The following is a 24,857-nucleotide window of genomic DNA, read 5'->3' as shown; positions in this document are numbered from 1 at the left end:
TGAAAGAGACAGTGTTGGAGAGAGAGACAGAGAGAGAAAGAATGAGAGTGAGATAAAGAGAGAGAGAAAGAGACAGAGAATGAGAATGAGAGTGAGAGTGAGAGTGAGAGACTGAGAGAGGGAGAGAAAGAGAATGAGAAAGTGAGAGAGAGATTGAGAAAGAGTGAAAGAGTGAGAAAGCCATGGAGAGAGTAAGAGTGAGAGTGAAAGAGCTAGAGAGTGAGAGAGAATGAGAGAGTGAGGGAGAGAGACAGAGAGAGTGTGAGAGTGAGAGAGAGAGAGATGGAGTCAGATAGCGAGTGAATGAGAGAGAATTAATGAGAGAGAAAGTGGGAGAGAGAATGAGAGAAAGAGTAAGAGGGAGAGAATGAGTGAGAGAGAGATAGAGGGAGAGAGATAGTGTGAGAGAGAGTGAGAAAGAGAGTGAGAGAGACATAGAGAGAGTGAGACAGTGAGAGAGACAGTGTGAGAGAGAGAAAGAGAGAGTGAGAAGGAGAGTGAGAGTGAGAGAGAGAGTGAGAGTTAGAGTGAGAGTGACAGCGAGAATGTGAGTTGGAGTGAGAGCGAGAGTGAAAGAGAGCGAGAGAGTGAGTGAGAGAGAATGAGAGTGAGGGAGAGTGAGGCAGAGAGTGAGAAAGTGAGAGAGAGAGAGGCAGTTTGTGAGAGCAAGAGAGATTGACAAAGAGATTAAGAGTGAGAGAGACAGTGTGAGAGAAAGAGACGGATTGTGAGAGTGAGTGTGTTAGAGGGAGTGTGAGAGAGAGTGAGAGGGAAAGTGTGAGAGATTGGGAGGGAGAGAGCATGAGAGAGAGAGAGTGAGAGGGAGAGAGGCAGTTTGTGAGAGCAAGAGAGATTGACAAAGAGATTAAGAGTGAGAGAGACAGTGTGAGAGAAAGAGACGGATTGTGAGAGTGAGTGTGTTAGAGGGAGTGTGAGAGAGAGTGAGAGGGAAAGTGTGAGAGATTGGGAGGGAGAGAGCATGAGAGAGAGAGAGTGAGAGGGAGAGTGTGGGAGTGACAGAGAGTGAAAGTGAGAGAGATAGACTGAGAGAGCGTGTGAGAGAGATTGAGAGTGAGACTGAAAGAGAGAGAGAGTGAAAGTGAGAGCAAGAATGAGAGAGAGTGAGAGATAGAGAGTGAAAGAGTAAGAGAGATAGTGAGGGGGTGAGAGAGACTGAGAGAGTGAGAGAGTCATAGTGAGAGTGAGAGAGGGAGAAAGAGTGAGAGAGAGGCAGAGAGAGAGAGTGAGAAAGAGTGAGATAAAGAATATGTGCGAGAGAGAGAGAAATTGAGTGAGAATGTGTGAGAGAGAGAAAGTGAGGGAGAGATGGAGAGAAAGAGAGAGAGAGTGAGAGAGGGAGAGAGAAAAAGAGGAAGATAAAGAGAGAGAGTGAAAGAGACAGACAGTGAGAGTGAGAGAGTGAGAGTAGGAGAGAGAGAGTGAGAGAGAGTGAGAGAGGGAGATGACAAGAGAGACAGAGAGAGATTGAGAAAGAGAGTGGAGAGAGAGTGAGAGAGCGAGGAGAGATAGTGAGGCAGATAGTGAGAGTGTAAGAGTTAGTGTGAGAGAGTGAGAGAGACAGAGAGAGTGTGAGAGTGGGAGAGAGAGTGGGAGAGAGTGAGATGGAATGAGAGGGAGTCAGAGGGATAGTGAGTCAGTGAGAGAAGTAGATAATGAATGAGAGACTGAGGGTGAGAGTGAGGGAGAGAGAGTGAGAGAGAGAATTAGGAGAGAGGAAAAGAGTGTGATGGAGATTGTGAGAGTGGGAAAGACAGAGTGAGAGTGAAAGAGAGAGATGGAATGTGAGTAAGAGAGAGAAAGTGAGAAAGAGATAGAGAGTGGGAGAGAGATATTGTGAGATAGAGTTAGAGATTGTGAGAGAGAGTGAGAAAGAGAGTGAGAGTGAGAAACAGTGTGTGAGAGAGAGTGAGAGTGTGAGAAAGAGTGAGAGACAGTGTGTGAGAGCGAGTGAGAAAGAGAGTGAGAGAGAGTGAGAGTGAGAGCCAGTGTGTGAGAGATTGAGCGTGTGAGAGGGAGAATGAAAGAGTGAGTGGGAGAGAGAGAGAGTGAGAGTGAAAGAGCAAGAGTAAGAATGAGAAAATGAGTGAGAGTGGGAGCGAGAGTGAAAGCGAGAATGAAAGTGTGAATGAGAGATAGAGAGAGAGGGATTGAGAGAGTGAGAGAAAGAGTGAGAGAGAGAGAGTGAGATAGTGAGAGAGAGACAGAGAGTGTGGTTGAGAATGAGAGTGATAGTGAGAGTGATAGTGAGAGAGATTGTGAGAGTGCGAGGGCATGAGAATGAGGGACAATGAGTGAGATTTTGAGATTGAGAGTGAGATTGAGAAGTGAGAGTAGGAGAGAGTGTGTGAGAGGGAGAGATAGCGAGAGTGAAAGTGTGAGAATTAGTGTGAGAATGTGACAGTTAGAGAGAGAAAGAGAGAGACAGAGTGAGTGAGAAAGACAGAGAGAGGGAGAGAGAGAAAGAGAGAGTGAGTGAGAGAGAGAGAGAGAGAGACAGGCAGACATAGAGAGTGAGGGTGAGAAAGTGAGAGAGAGAAAATGAGAGAGGGAGAGAAAGAGATAGGCCAGGAGAGAGTGGTAGTAAGAGTGAAAGTGAGAGAGAGTGAGAGAGAATGAGTAAGTGAGAGAGTGAGAGTGAGAGAGAGATTGTGAGGGAGATTGAAACAGAGGGAGAGTGAGTGAGAGAGAAAGCTATAGAGTGAGAGTGTGAGAGAGACAGTGTGAGAGTCTGAGAGAGAGAGTGAGAGTGAAAGAGAGAGTGAGTGAGAGAGACAGAGAGACAGGGGAGAGTGAGAGAGATAGTGAGAGTGAGAGAGAAATAGTGAGAATGAGAGTGAGAGAGAGTGTGTGAGAGAGAGAGTGAGAGATAGTGAGAGAGTCAGAGGTAATGAGAGTCAGAGAGAGATAGAGAGGGTGAGAGAGATTGATAGATAGAGAGTGAGAGAGAGGGAGTGAGGGAGATAGTGAGAGTGTGAGAGAGTGTAAGAGAGAGTGAGAGTGAGAATAAGTGAGAGTGATGAGAGTAAGAGAGAGTTGAGAGAGAGAATGAGCGAAAGATTGAGATAGAAAAATGGAGAGCATGACAGAGAGACAGAGAGAGACAGAGAGACGAGAGGGAGACACAGATAAAGAGACAGAGAGAGACAGAAAGAGTGTGAGAGCGAGAGAGTGAGAGTGAGAGAGAGAGTGAGAGAGAGAGAGTGAGAGAATGAGAGTGAGTGAAAAGGTGAGAGAGACTAAGCGAGAGTGAGAGAGAGAATATGAGCGAGAGTGAGAGAGAGAGTGAGAGTGAGTGAGAGAGAGAGTGAGAGAGAGTGTGGGTGAGAACAAGAGTGATAATGAGAGAGATTATGAGGGAGATAGTGAGAGTGTGAGGGTGTGAGAAAGAGAGAGTGTGAGATTTTGAGATTGAGAGTGAGAGTGTGAGAGTTAGTGTGAGAGTGTGAGAGTAAGATAGAGAAAGTGAGAGACAGAGCGAGTGAGGCAGAGAGAGGGAGAGAAAGAAAGAGAAAGAGATAGAGCAAGTGAGAGATTGTGGGAGAGTGAGAGAGCGAGAGAGAGATCCAGACAGAATTAGAGAGTAAGGGGGAGAGAGTGAGAAAGAGAATGAGAGAGGGAGAAAAAGAGATAGGCTGAGAGAGTGAGAGTGAGAGTGAGAGAGTGAGAGTGAGAGTGAGAGAGTGAGAGAGAGAATGAGAGAGTGAGAGTGAGGGAGATTGAAAGAGAGTGAGAGAGTGAGTGACAGTGAAAGTGAGAGAGTGAGTGACAGTGAAAGTGAGAGAGTGAGAGTAAGAGAGTGATAATGAGAGACTAGAGACTGTGATAGAGAGTTACAAAGAGTGATAAAGAGTGAGAGGGAGAAATTGAGAGAGTTCGAGAGAGTTCGAGGGAGAGAGTGCGAGAGAGTGAGAGTGGGAGAGAGAGTGTGAGAGTGGGAGAGAGAGTGAGAGTGAAAGAGGAGTGAGTAGGAAAGAGTGTGAGAGATTGAGAGACAGTGAGTGAGAGAGAGTTAGAGTGAGTGAGAGTCAGAGAAAGTCAGAGCAAGAGTGAGAGATAGTGAGAGTGAGAAAGAAGTAGAGAGAGTGAGAGTGAAAGAGATTGTGAGAGTTTGAGAGGGTGAAGGAGAGAGTGAAAGAGAGTCAGAGATAATGAGAAACAGAGAGAAAGATAGAGAGGGATCAAGGGATATGGGGAAAAAGCAGGAACAGGGCACTGAGTTAGACGATCAGCCATGATCATTTTGAATGGTGGATCAGGCCCGAAGGGCCGAATGGCCTACTCTTGCTCCTATTTTCTATGTTTCTGTAGATGGTAAGAGAGTTTGATAGAGTGAGAGACAGAGAGTGAGGGAGAGTGAGGGAGATAGTGAGAGAGTGAGGGGTAGCGAGAGTGAGAGTGAGTGAGAGAGTGAGAGTGAGAATGAGTTGTTTTTATTCGTCCATGGGATGTGGGCATCGCTGGCGAGGCCGGCATTTATTGCCCATCCCTAATTGCCCTTGAGAAGGTGGTGGTGAGCTGCCTTCTTGAACCGCTGCAGTCCGTGTGGTGAAGGTTCTCCCACAGTGCTGTTAGGAAGGGAGTTCCAGGATTTTGACCCAGTGACGATGAAGGAACGGCGATATATTTCCAAGTCGGGATGGTGTGTGACTTGGAGGGGAACGTGCAGGTGGTGTTGTTCCCATGTGCCTGCTGCCCTTGTCCTTCCAGGTGGTAGAGGTCGCGGGTTTGGGAGGTGCTGTCGAAGAAGCCTTGGCGAGTTGCTGCAGTGCATCCTGTGGATGGTACACACTGCAGCCATAGTGCACCGGTGGTGAAGGGAGTGAATGTTTAGGGTGGTGGATGGGGTGCCAATCAAGCGGGCTGCTTTGTCCTGGATGGTGTCGAGCTTCTTGAGTGTTGTTGGAGCTGCACTCATCCAGGCAAGTGGAGAGTATTCCATCACACTCCTGACTTGTGCCTTGTAAATGGTGGAAAGGCTTTGGGGAGTCAGGAAGTGAGTCACTCGCCGCAGAATACCCAGCCTCTGACCTGCTCTTGTAGCCACAGTATTTATATGGCTCGTCTAGTTAAGTTTCTGGTCAATGGTGACCCCCAGGATGCTGATGGTGGGGGATTCAGCGATGGTAATGTCATTGAATGTCAAGGGGAGGTGATTAGACTCTCTCTTGTTGGAGATGGTCATTGCCTGGCACTTGTCTAGTGCTAGTGAGTGAGTTTGAGAGAGTGTGAGAGAGAGAGAGAGAGAGTGAGTGAAAAAGTGAGAGAGAGAAAGATGGACAGCATGACAGAGAGACAGAGAGGAGAGAGAGACACACAGATATAGAGACAGAAAGAGTATGAGAGTGAGAGAGTAAGAATGAAATTAATAAAGAGAGATAGTGAGAGAGGGAGACATTGAGAGAGAGTGAGAGTGAAAGAGAGAGAGCAAGAATGAAATAGAGTGAGAGAGAGTTAGAGAGTGAAAGAGAGTGAGAGAGAGAGTGGCAGTGGGACTGAGAGAGAGAGTGAGAGAGAGACATAGAGAGAGAGAGACACACACAGTGGGAGAGTGAGAGAGACAGAGTGAGAGTGAAAGAGAGAGAATATGAGTGAGAGTGAGTGTGAGAGAGAGAGAGAGACAGAGAGAGTGTAAGAGAGTGAGGGGAAGTGAGAGTGAGAGAAAATGTGAGAAAATGAGAGAGAATGAGTGAGAGTGAGTGAGAGAGAGAGTGAGAGGGAAAGAGTGAGCAGGAGTGAGTGTGAGGGAGTGAGAGAGTGAGAATGAGAGTGAAAGAGAGTGAGTGAGATTGAGTGAGAGAGTGAGAGTGAGAGAGATAGAGAATGAAAGTGTGTGAGAGAGAGTGTGAGGGAGTGATAGAGAGAGGGAGAGAGGGTGAGAGAGTGTGAGAGTGAGAGAGACAGAAAGAGAGCGAGAGTGAGAGTGAAAGGGAGAGAGAGTGAAAGAGAGAGTGAATGAGTGAGTGGGAGCGAGAGTGAGACGGAGTGAGTGTGAGAGAGAAATGTGAGAGAGAGTTAGAGTGAGAGTGAAAGAGAGAAAATGTGAGTGTGAGAACGTGAGAGAGTGAGTGAGAGAATGAGTGACAGTGAGAGAGAGAGAGAGAGTGAATGAAAGAGTGAGGGAGAGAAATATAGAGCAAGACAGACAGAGAGAGAGAGAGACAGACGGAGTATGAGAGTGAGAGAGTATGGGGGAGTGAGAGGGAGCGAGAGAGATAGAGAGTGTGAGAGAGATAGTGAGCAAGAGAGTGAGAGAGAGAGTGAGAGGGAGAGGGTGAGACAGTGAGAAGGAGGAAGTGAGAGAGTGAGAGTGAGACAGAGAGAGAGGGAGAAAGAGAGATTGAAAGAGAGTGAGATAGAGATTGAGAGAGTGTGAGAGAGAGTGACAGTGAGAGTGAGAGGGAGAAAAAGTGAGAGTCAGAGAAAGTGAGAGCAAAAGATTGAGAGTAAGAGTGAGAGTGGGCGAGAGTGAAAGTGTGCGAGAGTGAGGTGGAGTGAGAGTGTGAGAGAGTGAGGGAATGTGAGAGAGTGAGGGAGTATGAGAGAGTGAGAAAGAATGAGAGGAAGTGAGAGAGATAGTGAGTGAGGGAAAGAGTGAGAGGGAGAGTGTGAGAGAGTGTGAGAATGAGAGAGATAGAGTGAGAATGAGAGAGAGAACGTGAGTGCGAGAGTGAGACGTCAAGGCAGCATTTGACCGAGTGTGGCACCAAGGAGCCCTAGTAAAATTGAAGTCAATGGGAATCAGGGGGAAAACTCTCCAGTGGCTGGAGTCATACCTCGCACAAAGGAAGATGGCAATGGTTGTTGGAGGCCAATCATCTCAGCCCCAGGACATTGCTGCAGGAGTTCCTCAGGGCAGTGTCCTAGGCCCAACCATCTTCAGCTGCTTCATCAATGACCTTCCCTCCATCATAAGGTCAGAAATGGGGATGTTTGCTGATGACTGCACAGTGTTCAGTTCCATTCGCAACCCCTCAGATAATGAAGCAGTCCGAGCCTGCATGCAGCAAGACCTGGACAACATCCAGGCTTGGGCTGATAAGTGGCAAGTAACATTCGCGCCAGACAAGTGCCAGGCAATGACCTTCTCCAACAAGAGAGAGTCTAACCACCTCCCCTTGACATTCAATGGCATTACCATCGCCGAATCCCCCACCATCAACATCCTGGCTGTCACCATTGACCAGAAACTTAACTGGACCAGCCATATAAATACTGTGGCTACAAGAGCAGGTCAGAGGCTGGGTATTCTGTGGCGAGTGACTCACCTCCTGACTCCCCAAAGCCTTTCCACCATCTACAAGGCACAAGTGAGGAGTGTGATGGAATACTCTCCACTTGCCTGGATGAGTGCAGCTCCAACAACACTCAAGAAGCTCGACACCATCCAGGACAAAGCAGCCCGCTTGATTGGCACCCCATCCACCACCTTAAACATTCACTGCCTTCACCACCGGCGCACTGTGGCTGCAGTGTGTACCATCCACAGGATGCACTGCAGCAACTCGCCAAGGCTTCTTCGACAGCACCTCCCAAACCCGCGACCTCTACCACCTAGAAGGACAAAAGCAGCAGGCGCATGGGAACAACACCACCTGCACGTTCCCCTCCAAGTCACACACCATCCCGACTTGGAAATCTATCGCCGTTCCTTCATCGTCACTGGGTCAAAATCCTGGAACTCCCTTCCTAACAGCACTGTGGGAGAACCTTCACCACACGGACTGCAGCGGTTCAAGAAGGCGGCTCACCACCACCTTCTCAAGGGCAATTAGGGATGGGCAATAAATGCCGGCCTCGCCAGCGACGCCCACATCCCATGGACGAATAAAAACAATCCTCACTCTGTACCCCACTGTGTTCCTCCACCCCCTCACTCCGTACCCGTGTTCCCCCCACCTCCCTCACTCCATACCCGTGTTCCCCCAACCCCCTCACTCCGTACCCCTGTGTTCCCCCACCCCCCTCACTCTGTATCACTCTGTACCCCTCTGTGTTCCCCCACCCCCCTCACTCTGTACCCCTCTGTGTACCCACACCCCCTCCTCACTCTGTACCCCTGTGTACCCCCACTCCCTCCTCACTCTGTACCCCTCTGTGTTCCCCCACCCCCCCCTCACTCTGTACCCCTCTGTGTTCCCCCACCCTCCTCACTCTGTACCCCTCTGTGTTCCCCCACCCTCCTCACTCTGTACCCCTGTGTTCCCCCCACCCTCCTCACTCTGTAGCCCTCCGTGTTCCCCCCCTTCACTCTGTACCCCTGTGTTCCCCCCAACCCCTCCTCACTCTGTACCCCTCTGTGTTCCCCCCACCCTCCTCATTCTGTATCCCTCCATGTTCCCCCACCCTCCTCACTCTGTACCCCTCTGTGTTCCCCCACCCTCCTCACTCTGTACCCCTCCATGTTCCCCCACCCTCCTCACTCTGTACCCCTCTGTGTTCCCCAACCCTCCTCATTCTGTACCCCTCCATGTTCCCCCACCCTCCTCACTCTGTACCCCTCCATGTTCCCCCACCCTCCTCACTCTGTACCCCTCTGTGTTCCCCAACCCTCCTCATTCTGTACCCCTCCATGTTCCCCCACCCTCCTCACTCTGTACCCCTCTGTGTTCCCCAACCCTCCTCATTCTGTACCCCTCCATGTTCCCCCACCCTCCTCACTCTGTACCCCTCTGTGTTCCCCAACCCTCCTCATTCTGTACCCCTCCATGTTCCCCCACCCTCCTCACTCTGTACCCCTCCATGTTCCCCCACCCTCCTCACTCTGTACCCCTCTGTGTTCCCCAACCCTCCTCACTCTGTACCCCTCTGTGTTCCCCAACCCTCCTCATTCTGTACCCCTCCATGTTCCCCCACCCTCCTCACTCTGTACCCCTCCATGTTCCCCCACCCTCCTCACTCTGTACCCCTCTGTGTTCCCCAACCCTCCTCACTCTGTACCCCTCCGTGTTCCCCAACCCTCCTCATTCTGTACCCCTCCATGTTCCCCCACCCTCGTCACTCTGTTCCCCTCCGTGTTCCCTCACCCCCCCCTCACTCTGTACCCCTCCATGTTCCCCCACCCTCCTCACTCTGTACCCCTCCGTGTTCCCCCACCCCCCTCACTCTGTACCCCTCCATGTTCCCCCACCCTCCTCACTCTGTACCCCTCTGTGTTCCCCCCACCCTCCTCACTCTGTACCCCTCTGTGTTCCCCCACCCTCCTCACTCTGTACCCCTCCGTGTTCCCCCACCCTCCTCACTCTGTACCCCTCTGTGTTCCCCCACCCCCCCCCTCACTCTGTACCCCTCCGTGTTCCCCCACCCCCCCCCTCACTCTGTACCCCTCTGTGTTCCCCCACCCCCCCCCCCTCACTCTGTACCCCTCCGTGTTCCCCCACCCTCCTCACTCTGTACCCCTCTGTGTTCCCCCACCCCCCTCACTCTGTACCCCTCTGTGTTCCCCCACCCCCCCCCCTCACTCTGTACCCCTCCGTGTTCCCCCACCCCCCCCCCTCACTCTGTACCCCTCCGTGTTCCCCCACCCCCCCCCCTCACTCTGTACCCCTCCGTGTTCCCCCACCCCCCCCCCTCACTCTGTACCCCTCCGTGTTCCCCCACCCCCCCCCTCACTCTGTACCCCTCCGTGTTCCCCCACCCCCCCCCCTCACTCTGTACCCCTCCGTGTTCCCCCACCCCCCCCCTCACTCTGTACTCTGTTGTTCAGGTTCCGTTCTCGTTTCACTGGTTCCCTGGAGATGATCTCGAACAGGTTGTTTGGGTGAGAGATGATCTGAAATGAGAAGAGGGAGATTTGTTCACTGGCCCTCCACTCACCACAGAACCAACATCTCATTCTCGAATCTTTCAACCACATCCACAAAAGGCGGTAACAATGTGAGAGCAGGCGGAGGATGCTGCCTCACTCCTGTAAGGTCCTGAGCTCAAAGCCCCGTTGCATAAATCCCAGCAGCCATGTCAGTCAGAATGCAGAGCTATTCTCGAATAAACCCCACCCCATAGAATAAATTACCGGGAGCGAACGGAGGAGGAGGTGGAGGCGGAGTGGAGGGAGGGGGAGTGGAGGGAGGGGGAGTGGAGGGAGGGGGAGTGGAGGGAGGGGGAGTGGAGGGAGGGGGAGTGGAGGGAGGGGGAGTGGAGGGAGGGGGAGGGAGAGACTCGGAGGGGGAGAGAGACATTGGGGGAGAGAGGCGGTGGGACAGAGATGGAGGGGGAGAGAGAAAGATACAGAAGGGTGGGTGAGATGGAAGGGGGAGAGAGACGGCGGGGGAAAGCGACTGAGCGGGAGTGAGATTGAGGTGGAGAGAGACGTGGTGGGAGAGAGACAGAGGCGGAGTGAGACCGAGGGATAGAGAGACGGAGGGGGAGCGAGACAGCGGGGGAAAGCGACTGAGTGGGAGTGAGATTGAGGTGGAGAGAGAGATGGAGGGGGAGCGAGACCGAGGCGGAGAGAGACGGAGGAGGAGCGAGACCGAGGCGGAGAGAGACGTGGTGGGAGAGAGACAGAGGCGGAGTGAGACCGAGGGATAGAGAGACGGAGGGGGAGCGAGACAGCGGGGGAAAGCGACTGAGTGGGAGTGAGATTGAGGTGGAGAGAGAGATGGAGGGGGAGCGAGACCGAGGCGGAGAGGGACGTGGTGGGAGAGAGACGGAGGGGGAGCGAGACCGAGGGATAGAGAGACGTGGTGGGAGAGAGACGGAGGGGGAGCGAGACCGAGGCAAAGAGGGATGAGGTGGGAGAGAGACAGAGGGGGAATGAGACCGAGGCGGATAGGGACGGAGGGGGAGCGAGACCGAGGGGGAGCGAGACGGAGGGGGAGCGAGACGGAGGGGGAGCGAGACCGAGGCGGAGAGAGACGGAGGGGGAGCGAGACCGAGGCAGTGAGAGATGGAGGGGGAGCGAGACCGAGGCAGAGAGAGACGAGGTGGGAGAGAGATGGAGGGTGAGTGAGACTGAGGCGGAGAGGGACGTGGTGGAAGAGAGATGGAGGAGGAGCGAGACCGAGGGATAGAGAGACGTGGGGGGAGAGAGACGGAGAGGGAGCGAGACCGAGGCAGAGAGAGATGGAGGAGGAGCGAGACCGAGGGATAGAGAGACGCGGGGGGAGAGAGACGGAGAGGGAGTGAGACTGAGGCGGAGAGAGACGAGGTTGGAGAGAGACGGAGGGTGAGTGAGACTGAGGCGGAGAGGGACGTGGTGGGAGAGAGATGGAGGAGGAGCGAGACCGAGGCAGAGAGAGACGGAGGGGGAGCGAGACCGAGGGATAGAGAGACGTGGCGGGAGAGAGACGGAGAGGGAGTGAGACCGAGGCAGAGAGAGACGGAGGGGGAGCGAGACCGAGGGATAGAGAGACGTGGCGGGAGAGAGACGGAGAGGGAGTGAGAGAAAGATGAAGGAGAAGGAGTAAGAGGGTGATTGATGGGGAGGGAGTGATCGCAAAGAGCTGAAGAAGACAGTTGGCGGTATGAAAAACGTAAAGCTGCAGTATAACTGGAAGTGAGAATGAGAGCAGGGCCAGGCAAGATGTAAAATTAGCAGCAAATTCAACATCACAAAAAGATGAAAAAGGTAAATAAATGGGTCACAAGGTAGCAGAGGAAAAGACCCGAGAACCTTTTCACAAACAATCCGACGGTTAAGAACATAAGAAATAGGAGCATGAGCAGGAGTAGGCCATTCGGCCCCTCGAGCCTGCTCCGCCATTCAATCAGATCATGGCTGATCTTCGACCTCAACTCCACTTTCCTGCCCAATCCCCATATCCCTTGATTCCCCCAGAGTCCAAAAATCTATCGATCTCAGTCTTGAATATATTCTTGAATACACTCACTCACCTGACGAAGGAGAAAGCCTCCGAAAGCATGTGATTTTCAAATAAAACAGTTGGACTATAACCTGGTGTTGTAAGATTCCTTACATTTGTCAACCCCAGTCCATCACCGGCATCTCCACATCTTGAATATATTCAACGACTGAGCATCCACAGACCTCTGGGGGAGAGAATTCCAAAGATTCACAATTCTGAGTGAAGAAATTCCTCCTCATCCCAGTCATGAATGGCCAACCCCTTATCCTGAGACTATGCCCCCTAGTTCTAGACTCTCCAGCCATGGGAAACAACCTCTCAGCATCTACCCTGTCGAGCCCCCTCAGAATCTTGTATGTTTCAATGAGATCACCTGTCATTCTTCTAAACTCCAGAGAGTATCGGCCCATTCTACTCAATCTCTCCTCATAGGACAACCCTCTCATCCCAGGAATCAATCTAGTGAACCTTCGTTGCACCGCCTCTAAGGCAAATATATCCTTCCTTTGAGAAGGAGATCAAAACTGTACACAGTGCTCCAGGTGAGGTCTCACCAAAGCTCTGTACAATTGTAGTAAGACTTCCTTACTATTGTACTCCAGCCCCCTTGCAATAAAGGCCAACATACCATTTGCCATCCTAATTGCTTGCTGTCCCTGCATGATAACTTTTTGTGTTTCTTGTATAAGGACACCCAAATTTCTCTGGACACCAACATTTAATAGTTTCACCATTTAAAAATATTCTGTTTTTCTTCCAACCAAAGTGAATAACCTCACATTTCCCCACATTATACTCCATCTGCCACCTTCTTGCCCACTCACTTAACCTGTCTCTATCCCTTTGCAGACTCTTTGTGTCCTCCTCACAGCTTACTTTCCCACCTAGCTTTGTATCGTCACCAAACTTGGATACATTACACTCGGTCCCTTCATCTAACTCATGAACATAGATTGTAAACAGCTGAAGCCCAAGCACCGATCCCTGCAGCACTCCACTAGTTACAGCCTGCCAACCTGAGAATGACCCGTTTATCTCTACTCTCTGTTTTCTGTCCTTTAACCAATCCTCAATCGATGTTAATATATTACCCACAACCCCATGAGCCCTTATCTTGTGCAGCAACCTTTTATGTGGCACCTTATCGAATACCTTTTGAAAATCCAAATATACGACATCCACTGGTTCCCCTTTATCTACTCCGTAAGTTACATCTTCAGAAAACTCCAATAGGTTTATTAAACACGATTTCCCATTCATAAAACTATGTTGACTCTGCCTAACCATATTAGGATTTTTTAGGTGCCCTTTTACCATTTCTACCTTCCAATCCACTGGGACCGTTCGAGAATCGAAAGGACTGAATGGCCTTCCTCATTCAAAATTATCTTCTGATCAGTACAAAGCCAAGCTTTACAGAGCAAAGCTCCTTCTACACTGTCCCATCAAAACTCCCAGGGCAGGTAAAGCAAGGGTTAGATACAAACCTCATTACAGCCTTGGTCCAAACATGGACAAAAGAGCTGAATTCCAGAGGTGAGGTGAGAGTGACTGTCCTTGACATCAAGGCAGCATTTGACCGAGTGTGGCACCAAGGAGCCCGAGTAAAATTGAAGTCAATGGGAATCAGGGGGAAAACTCTCCAGTGGCTGGAGTCATACCTCGCACAAAGGAAGATGGTAGTGGTTGTTGGAGGCCAATCATCTCAGACCCAGGACATTGCTGCAGGAGTTCCTCAGGGCAGTGTCCTAGGCCCAACCATCTTCAGCTGCTTCATCAATGACCTTCCCTCCATCATAAGGTCAGAAATGGGGATGTTCGCTGATGATTGCACAGTGTTCAGTTCCATTCGCAACCCCTCAAATAATGAAGCAGGCCGAACCTGCATGCAGCAAGACCTGGACAATATCCAGGCTTGGGCTCATAAGTGGCAAGTAACATTCGTGCCAGACAAGTGCCAGGCAATGACCATCTCCAACGAGAGAGAGTCTAACCACCTCCCCTTGACATTCAACGGCATTACCATCGCCGAATCCCCCAGCATCAACATCCTGGGGGTCACCATTGACCAGAAACTTAACTGGACCAGTCATATAAATACTGTGGCTACAAGAGCAGGTCAGAGGCTGGGTATTCTGTGGCGAGTGACTCACCTCCTGACTTCCCAAAGCCATTCCATCATCTACAAGGCACAAGTCAGGAGTGTGATGGAATACTCTCCACTTGCCTGGATGAGTGCAGCTCCAACAACACTCAAGAAGCTCGACACCATCCAGGACAAAGCAGCCCGCTTGATTGGCACCCCATCCACCACCCTAAACATTCACTGCCTTCACCACCGGCGCACTGTGGCTGCAGTGTGTACCATCCACAGGATGCACTGCAGCAACTCGCCAAGGCTTCTTCGACAGCACCTCCCAAACCCGCGAACTCTACCACCTAGAAGGACAAAAGCAGCAGGTACATGGGAACAACACCACTTGCACGTTCCCCTCCAAGTCACACACCATCCCGACTTGGAAATATATCGCAGTTCCTTCATCGTCGCTGGGTCAAAATCCTGGAACTCCCTTCCTAACAGCAGTGTGGGAGAACCTTCATCACACGGACTGCAGCGGTTCAAGAAGGCGGCTCACCACCACCTTCTCAAGGGCAATTAGGGATGGGCAATAAATGCCGGCCTCGCCAGTGACGCCCACATCCCATGAACGAATAAAAAAGATTAAAGCTCCCTCCACGCTGTACCATCAAACACTCCCAGGGCAGGTACAGGGTTAGATACAGAGCAAAGCTCCCTCTACAATGTCCCATCAAACACTCACAGGGCAGGTTCAGGGTTAGATGCAGAGTAAATCTCCCTCTGCACTGTCCCATCAAACACTCCCAGGGCAGGTACAGCATGGGTTAGATACAGAGTAAAGCTCCCTCTACACTGTCCCATCAAACACTCCCAGGGCAGGTACAGCCCGGGTTAGATACAGAGTAAAGCTCCCTCTACAATGTCCCATCAAACATTCCCAGGGCAGGTACAGGGTGGGATACAGAGTAAAGCTCCCTCCACACTGTCCCATCCAACACACCCAGGGCAGGTACAGCATGGGTTAGATACAGAGTAAAGCTCAGTCTACACTTTCCCATCAAACAGTCACAGGGCAGGTACAGGATTAGATAAAGAGTAAAGCTCCCTCAATGCTGTGCTATCAAACACTCCCAGGGCACGTACAGCACGGGTTAGATACAGAGTAAAGCTCCCTCTGCACTGTCCCATCAAACACTCCCAGGGTAGGTACAGCACGGGTTAGATACAGAGTAAAGCTCCCTCTACACTGTCCCATCAAACACTCCCAGGGCAGGTACAGGGTTAGATGCAGAGTAAATCTCCATCTACACTGTCCCATCAAACATCGAAGGGCAGGTACAGCACGGGTTAGATACAGAGTAAAGCTCCCTCGACACTGTCCCATTAAACATTCCCAGGACAGGTACGGGGTTAGATACAGAGAAAAGCTCCCTCTACACTGTCCCATCAAACATTCGCAGGGCAGGTACAGCACGGGTGAGAAACAGAGTAAATCTCCCTCTGCACTATCCCATCAAACACTCCCAGGGAAGGTTCTGGGTAAGATACAGAGTAAATCTCCCTCTGCACTGCCCCATTAAGTGTTCCCAGGACTGATACAGCACGGGTTAGATACAGAGTAAAGCTCCATCTACACTGACCCATCAAACACTCGCTGCGCAGCTACAGCACGGGTTACAGACAGAGTAAATCTCCCGCGACACTGTCCCATCAAACAAACCCAGGGCAGGTACAGCATGGGTTCGATACGGAGTAAAGCTCCCTCGACACTGTCCCATTAAACATTCCCAGGGCAGGCAGAGCACGGATTAGATACAGAGTAAATCTCCCTCTACAGTGTCCCATCAAACACTCCCAGGGCAGGTACAGGGTGGGATACAGAGTAAAGCTACCTCCACACTGTCCCATCCAACACACCCAGGGCAGGTACAGCATGGGTTAGATACAGAGTAAAGCTCAGTCTATACTTTCCCATCAAACAGTCACAGGGCAGGTACAGGATTAGATAAAGAGTAAAGCTCCCTCATTGCTGTGCTATCAAACACTCCCAGGGCACGTACAGCACGGGTAAGACACAGAGTAAATCTCCCTTTACACTGTCCCATTAAACCTTCCCAGGGCAGGTACGGGGTTAGATACAGAGTAAAGCTCCCTCTACACTGTCCCATCAAATACTCCCAGGGCAGGTAAAGCACGGGTTAGATACAGAGTAAAGCTCCCTCTACACTGTCCCATCAAACACTCCCAGGGCAGGTACAGCATGGGTTAGATACAGAGTAAAGCTCCCTCTACACTGTCCCATCAAACACTCCCAGGGCAGGTACAGCAAGGGTTAGATACAGAGTAAAGCTCCCTCTACACTGTCCCATCAAACACTCCCAGGGCAGGTAAAGCACGGGTTAGATACAGAGTAAAGCTCCCTCTACACTGTCCCATCAAATACTCCCAGGGCAGGTAAAGCACGGGTTAGATACAGAGTAAAGCTCCCTCTACACTGTCCCATCAAACACTCCCAGGGCAGGTACGGGGTTAGATACAGAGTAAAGCTCCCTCTGCACTGTCCCATCAAAAACACCCAGGACAGATACAGGGTTAGATGCAGAGTAAATCTCCATCTACACTGTCCCATCAAACATTGCACGGCAGGTGCAGCACGGGTTAGATACAGAGTAAAGCTGCCTCTGCACTGACACATCAAACATTCCTAGGGCAGGTACAGGGTTAGATACAGAGTAAAGCTCAGTCTATACGATCCCATCAAACACTCCCAAGGCAGGTACAGAACATGTTAGATACAGAGTAAAGCTCCCTCTGCACTGTCCCATCAAACAGTCCCAGGGCAGGTCCAGCACGGGTTCGACACAGAGTAAAGCTCCCTCTACACTGTCCCATCAAACACTCCCAGGGCAGGTACAGCACGGGTTAGATACAGAGTAAAGCTCCCTCTACACTGTCCCATCAAACACTACCAGGGCAGGTACAGCACGGGTTAGATATAGAGTAAAGCTCCCTCAACGCTGTCCGATCAAACACTCCCAGGGCAGGTACAGGGTTAGATACAGAGTAAAGCTCCGTCTACACTGTCCCATCAAACACTGCCAGGGCAGGTACAGCCCGGGTTAGATACAGAGTAAATCACCCTAGATACTGTGCCATCAAACACTCCCAGGCCAGGTACAGCACGGGTTAGATACAGAGTAAAGCTCCCTCTACACTGTCCCATCAAACATTCCCAGGGCAGGTACAGGGTGGGATACAGAGTAAAGCTCCCTCCACACTGTCCCATCCAACACACCCAGGGCAGGTACAGCATGGGTTAGATACAGAGTAAAGCTCAGTCTACACTTTCCCATCAAACAGTCACAGGGCAGGTACAGGATTAGATAAAGAGTAAAGCTCCCTCAATGCTGTGCTATCAAACACTCCCAGGGCACGTACAGCACGGGTTAGATACAGAGTAAAGCTCCCTCTGCACTGTCCCATCAAACACTCCCAGGGTAGGTACAGCACGGGTTAGATACAGAGTAAAGCTCCCTCTACACTGTCCCATCAAACACTCCCAGGGCAGGTACAGCATGGGTTAGATACAGAGTAAAGCTCCCTCTACACTGTCCCATCAAACACTCCCATGGCAGGTACAGCACGGGTTAGATACAGAGTAAAGCTCCCTCTACACTGTCCCATCAAACACTCCCAGGGCAGGTACAGCACGGGTTAGATACAGAGTAAAGCTCCCTCTACACTGTCCCATCAAATACTCCCAGGGCAGGTAAAGCACGGGTTAGATACAGAGTAAAGCTCCCTCTACACTGTCCCATCAAACACTCCCAGGGCAGGTACGGGGTTAGATAAAGAGTAAAGCTCCCTCTGCACTGTCCCATCAAAAACACCCAGGACAGATACAGGGTTAGATGCAGAGTAAATCTCCATCTACACTGTCCCATCAAACATTGCACGGCAGGTGCAGCACGGGTTAGATACAGAGTAAAGCTGCCTCTGCACTGACACATCAAACATTCCTAGGGCAGGTACAGGATTAGATACAGAGTAAAGCTCAGTCTATACGATCCCATCAAACACTCCCAAGGCAGGTACAGAACATGTTAGATACAGAGTAAAGCTCCCTCTGCACTGTCCCATCAAACAGTCCCAGGGCAGGTCCAGCACGGGTTCGACACAGAGTAAAGCTCCCTCTACACTGTCCCATCAAACACTCCCAGGGCAGGTACAGCACGGGTTAGATACAGAGTAAAGCTCCCTCTACACTGTCCCATCAAACACTACCAGGGCAGGTACAGCACGGGTTAGATATAGAGTAAAGCTCCCTCAACGCTGTCCGATCAAACACTCCCAGGGCAGGTACAGGGTTAGATACAGAGTAAAGCTCCCTCTACACTGTCCCATCAAACACTGCCAGGGCAGGTACAGCCCGGGTTAGATACAGAGTAAAGCTCCCTCTACACTGTCCCATCAAACACTCCCAGGGCAGGTACAGGGTGGGATACAGAGTAAAGCTCCCTCCACACTGTCCCATCCAACACACCCAGGGCAGGTACAGCATGGGTTAGATACAGAGTAAAGCTCAGTCTACACTTTCCCATCAAACAGTCACAGGGCAGGTACAGGATTAGATAAAGAGTAAAGCTCCCTCAATGCTGTGCTATCAAACACTCCCAGGGCACGTACAGCACGGGTTAGATACAGAGTAAAGCTCCCTCTGCACTGTCCCATCAAACACTCCCAGGGTAGGTACGGGGTAAGATACAGAGTAAAGCTCCCTCTCTCCTGTCCATCAAACACTCACAGGGTAGGTAGAGCACGGGTTAGATACAGAGTAAAGCTCCTTCTACATTCTCCTATCAAACACTCCCAGGACAGGTACAGCATGGGTTAGATACAGAGTAAAGCTCCCTCCACACTGTCCCATCAAACACTCCCAGGGCAGGTACAGGGTTAGATACAGAGTAAAGCTCCCTCTGCACTGTCCCATCAAACACTCCCAGGGCAGGTACAGCACGGGTTAGAAACAGAGTAAAGCTCCCTCTACACTGTCCCATCAAACACTCCCAGGGCAGGTACGGGGTTAGATACAGAGTAAAGCTCCCTCTACAGTGTCCCATCAAACACTCCCAGGGCAGGTGCAGCACGGGTTAGATACAGAGGAAAGCTCCCTCTACAATGTCCCATCAAACACTCCCAGGGCAGGTGCAGCACGGGTTAGATACAGAGGAAAGCTCCCTCTACAATGTCCCATCAAACACTCCCAGGGCAGGTACAGCACGGGTAAGATACAGAGTAAAGCTCCCTTTACACTGTCCCATTAAACCTTCCCAGGGCAGGTACGGTGTTAGATACAGAGTAAAGCTCCCTCTACACTGTCCCATCAAATACTCCCAGGGCAGGTACAGCACGGGTTAGATACAGAGTAAAGCTCCCTCCACACTATCCCATCAAACACTCCCAGGGCAGGTACAGCATGGGTTAGATACAGAGTAAAGCTCCCTCTGCACTGTCCCATCAAACATTCCCAGGGCAGGTACAGGAATAGATGCAGAGTAAAGCTCCCTCTGCACTGTCCCATCAAACACTCCCAGGGCAGGTACAGCACGGGTTAGATACAGAGTAAAGCTCCCTCTACACTGTCCCATCAAATACTCCCAGGGCAGGTACAGCACGGGTTAGATACAGAGTAAAGCTCCCTCCACACTGTCCCATCAAACACTCCCAGGGCAGGTACAGGGTTAGATACAGAGTAAAGCTCCCTCTACACTGTCCCATCAAACACTCCCAGGGGAGGTACAGCATGGGTTAGATACAGAGTAAATCTCCATCTACACTGTCCCATCAAATAATCCCAGGACAGGTACAGCACGGGTTCGATACAGTGTAAAGCTCCCTCTACACTGTCCCATCAAACACTCCCAGGACAGGTACAGCACGAGAAAGATGCAGAGTAAAGCTCCCTCTGCACTGTCCCATCAAACACTCCCAGTGCAGGTAGAGCACAGGTTAGATACAGAGGAAAGCTCCCTCCACACTGTCCCATCAAATACTCCCAGGGCAGGTACAGCACGGGTTAGATACAGAGTAAAGCTCCCTCTACACTGTCCCATCAAACAGTCCCAGGGCAGGTACAGCATGGGTTAGATACAGAGTAAAGCTCCCTCTGCACTGTCCCATCAAACATTCCCAGGGCAGGTACAGGGTTAGATGCAGAGTCAAGCTCCCTCTGCACTGTCCCATCAAACATTCCCTGGGCAGGTACGGGGTTAGATACAGAGTAAAGCTCCCTCTACACTGTCCCATCAAACACTCCCAGGGCAGGTACAGGGTTAGATACAGAGTAAAGCTCCCTCTGCACTGTCCCATCAAACACTCCCAGGGCAGGTACAGGGTTAGATACAGAGTAAAGCTCCCTCTACACTGTCCCATCAAACACTCCCAGGGCAGGTACAGCACGTTTTGGATACAAGGTAATTCTCCCTCTACACTGTCCCATCAAACAAACCCAGGGCAGGAACAGCATGGGTTGGATCCAGAGTAAAGCTCCCTCTCTCCTGTCCATCAAACACTCACAGGGTAGGTAGAGCACGGGTTAGATACAGAGTAAAGCTCCTTCTACATTCTCCTATCAAACACTCCCAGGACAGGTACAGCACAGGGTTGATGCAGAGAAAAGCTCCATCCTTCTGTCACATCAAACACTCCCGGGGCAGGTACAGGGTTAGATACAGAGTAAAGCTCCCTCTGCACTGTCCCATCAAACACTCCCAGGGCAGGTACAGCACGGGTTAGAAACAGAGTAAAGCTCCCTCTACACTGTCCCATCAAACACTCCCAGGGCAGGTACGGGGTTAGATACAGAGTAAAGCTCCCTCTCCAGTGTCCCATCAAACACTCCCAGGGCAGGTGCAGCACGGGTTAGATACAGAGGAAAGCTCCCTCTACAATGTCCCATCAAACACTCCCAGGGCAGGTGCAGCACGGGTTAGATACAGAGGAAAGCTCCCTCTACAATGTCCCATCAAACACTCCCAGGGCAGGTACAGCACGGGTAAGATACAGAGTAAAGCTCCCTTTACACTGTCCCATTAAACCTTCCCAGGGCAGGTACGGTGTTAGATACAGAGTAAAGCTCCCTCTACACTGTCCCATCAAATACTCCCAGGGCAGGTACAGCACGGGTTAGATACAGAGTAAAGCTCTCTCCACACTATCCCATCAAACACTCCCAGGGCAGGTACAGCATGGGTTAGATACAGAGTAAAGCTCCCTCTGCACTGTCCCATCAAACATTCCCAGGGCAGGTACAGGATTAGATGCAGAGTAAAGCTCCCTCTGCACTGTCCCATCAAACACTCCCAGGGCAGGTACAGCACGGGTTAGATACAGAGTAAAGCTCCCTCTACACTGTCCCATCAAATACTCCCAGGGCAGGTACAGCACGGGTTAGATACAGAGTAAAGCTCCCTCCACACTGTCCCATCAAACACTCCCAGGGCAGGTACAGGGTTAGATACAGAGTAAAGCTCCCTCTACACTGTCCCATCAAACACTCCCAGGGGAGGTACAGCATGGGTTAGATACAGAGTAAATCTCCATCTACACTGTCCCATCAAATAATCCCAGGACAGGTACAGCACGGGTTCGATACAGTGTAAAGCTCCCTCTACACTGTCCCATCAAACACTCCCAGGACAGGTACAGCACGAGAAAGATGCAGAGTAAAGCTCCCTCTGCACTGTCCCATCAAACACTCCCAGTGCAGGTAGAGCACAGGTTAGATACAGAGGAAAGCTCCCTCCACACTGTCCCATCAAATACTCCCAGGGCAGGTACAGCACGGGTTAGATACAGAGTAAAGCTCCCTCTACACTGTCCCATCAAACAGTCCCAGGGCAGGTACAGCATGGGTTAGATACAGAGTAAAGCTCCCTCTGCACTGTCCCATCAAACATTCCCAGGGCAGGTACAGGGTTAGATGCAGAGTCAAGCTCCCTCTGCACTGTCCCATCAAACATTCCCAGGGCAGGTACGGGGTTAGATACAGAGTAAAGCTCCCTCTACACTGTCCCATCAAACACTCCCAGGACAGGTACAGCACGAGAAAGATGCAGAGTAAAGCTCCCTCTACACTGTCCCATCAAACACTACCAGGGCAGGTACAGCACGGGTTAGATACAGAGTAAAGCTCCCTCAACGCTGTCCTATCAAACACTCCCAGGGCAGGTACAGGGTTAGATACAGAGTAAAGCTCCCTCTACACTGTCCCATCAAACACTGCCAGGGCAGGTACAGCCCGGGTTAGATACAGAGTAAATCACCCTCGATACTGTGCCATCAAACACTCCCAAGCCAGGTACAGCGCGGGTTAGATACAGAGTAAAGCTCCCTCTACACTGTCCCATCAAACATTCCCAGGGCAGGTACAGGGTGGGATACAGAGTAAAGCTCCCTCCACACTGTCCCATCCAACACACCCAGGGCAGGTACAGCATGGGTTAGATACAGAGTAAAGCTCTGTCTACACTTTCCCATCAAACAGTCACAGGGCAGGTACAGGATTAGATAAAGAGTAAAGCTCCCTCAATGCCGTGCTATCAAACACTCCCAGGGCACGTACAGCACGGGTTAGATACAGAGTAAAGCTCCCTCTGCACTGTCCCATCAAACACTCCCAGGGTAGGTACTGAAGGGATTCGCAAAATTTCACATGTTCCCCCCACCCTGAAGATTTATTGGAGTTATTAAAGAAACCCTGGTGTGACTGTTTTAAAAAATCCAAGGTCTCTCAAAATGGCTGCAGTCAGACACATGGCCGAGGACCGGAAGATTTGAAATTGCATTCTCAACAACTTGGCAGGTTTTCGTGTCTAGACAGGTTTCTTTAAACAATGCAGCTGCATTCTAGCCCTGAGGCAAGCTATCAACATGGCCGGCCAACACATCAAAATTCGAGCAGGAAGTGATCGCAGGACAAAAGGTGAACCATCAAGGTACATTCGGAACAATGGTAAAGCAGTTAGCATACAGATCGATACAGGAAACGGCCATAATGTAAATGGGCCAGAGATGGGGTCCTTTGTCTTACGTTTCGTGCTTAAATCAAACAATGAAGCAAGCTGATAAGGTATGAAAAAACCTGTTACCAAGAGGGTATAACTGAAGCTGCCCAGTATATTTCTGAGGAGTAGCTGCTCTCTTCGCCTCTTGGCCCTGTCCTGTCTGTCTGCTAGCAACTAAGAAGGAAGCCATCCAGTAAACCTCGCAACCACATGTCGACGGCAGCAGCAGGCACAGGGGCCAGGCCTTTTCATCTGTTTTCACCGGTGAGCATTAATTTTCTGGCTGCCACAAGACAACCTAGCATAAGTGTAAGGTTGGGGGTTAAGGGATATTGCTAAACTTGTGATTTTAGAATTTTCCCTCGATGTGTCTGTTTCTTTCAACCCGATAAGTGTAAGACTGTATTACCTCCATAGCGATTTCTTTATCTTCTGTATTATACTGTTTACCTTGTAGTTTTAGTTTTCTTATTAATAAACATTGGTTTTCCTTGTACCAATCCACTGGTCTGTTTGTCTGTCTTTGTTACCACTCGATAAGTCCTCAGCTCAGAATCAGGAAGGGGTAAGCGATTCGCAACCGCACTGCGGGCAGGGCAGCTCAGGAAAACATAACTGGCTGACCTATTATAAGCCCGAGAAACAGTAAAAAAGAAACCCCTTACAGTACGGGGTAAGATACAGTGTAAAGCTCCCTCCACACTGTCCCATCAAACACTCCCAGGGCAGGTACAGGGTTAGATACAGAGTAAAGCTCCCTCTGCACTGTCCCATCAAACACTCCCAGGGCAGGTACGGGGTTAGATAAAGAGTAAAGCTCCCTCTACAATGTCCCATCAAACACTCCCAGGGCAGGTACAGCATGGGTTAGATACAGAGTAAATCTCCCTCTACTCTGTCCCATCAAACACTCCCAGGGCAGGTACGGGGTTAGACACAGAGTAAAGATCCCTCTACACTGTCCCTTCAAACACTCCCAGGGCAGTTAAAGCTCGGGTTAGATACATAGTAAAGCTCCCTCCACACTGTCCCATCAAACACTCCCAGGGCAGGTACGGGGTTAGATACAGAGTAAAGCTCCCTCCACACTGTCCCTTCAAACACACCCAGGGCAGTTAAAGCTCGGGTTAGATACAGAGTAAAGCTCCCTCGACACTGTCCCATCAAACACTCCCAGGGCAGGTACAGCACGGGTAAGATACAGAGTAAAGCTCCCTTTACACTGTCCCATTAAACCTTCCCAGGGCAGGTACGGTGTTAGATACAGAGTAAAGCTCCCTCCACACTGTCCCATCAAACACTCCCAGGGCAGGTACAGCATGGGTTAGATACAGAGTAAAGCTCCCTCTGCACTGTCCCATCAAACATTCCCAGGGCAGGTACAGGGTTAGATGCAGAGTAAAGCTCCCTCTGCACTGTCCCATCAAACACTCCCAGGGCAGGTACGGGGTTAGATACAGAGTAAAGCTCCCTCTGCACTGTCCCATCAAACACTCCCAGGGCAGGTACGGGGTTAGATACAGAGTAAAGCTCCCTCTACACTGTCCCATCAAACACTCCCAGGGGAGGTACAGCATGGGTTAGATACAGAGTAAAGCTCCCTCTACACTGTCCCATCAAACACTCCCAGGACAGGTACAGCACGAGAAAGATGTAGAGTAAAGCTCCCTCTGCACTGTCCCATCAATCACTCCCAGTGCAGGTAGAGCACAGGTTTGATACAGAGGAAAGCTCCCTCCACACTGTCCAATCATACACTCCCAGGGCAGGTACGGGGTTGGATACAGATTAAAGCTCCCTCTGCACTGTCCCATCAAAAACACCCAGGACAGATACAGGGTTAGATGCAGAGTAAATCTCCATCTACACTGTCCCATCAAACATCGC

At 50.9% G+C, this 24,857-nt stretch overlaps 1 protein-coding gene across 1 annotated transcript in view; it reads right to left on the bottom strand.

The window, feature by feature from the left end:
* Positions 1-24,857, bottom strand: part of LOC137327529 (soluble guanylate cyclase 88E-like) — a 127,693-nt gene that overhangs the window by 60,108 nt on the left and 42,728 nt on the right. The window contains exon 3 of the mRNA XM_067993430.1: positions 9,706-9,790. Coding sequence (XP_067849531.1) covers positions 9,706-9,790 — 85 coding nt within the window. The remainder of the gene's footprint in view (positions 1-9,705; positions 9,791-24,857) is intronic.

The sequence above is a fragment of the Heptranchias perlo genome, chromosome 11 (genome assembly GCF_035084215.1).
Source record: "Heptranchias perlo isolate sHepPer1 chromosome 11, sHepPer1.hap1, whole genome shotgun sequence".
Lineage (NCBI taxonomy): Eukaryota > Metazoa > Chordata > Chondrichthyes > Hexanchiformes > Hexanchidae > Heptranchias > Heptranchias perlo.
Note: the sequence above shows the minus strand (reverse complement) of the source record. Positions and strands in the feature narration are given on the sequence as shown.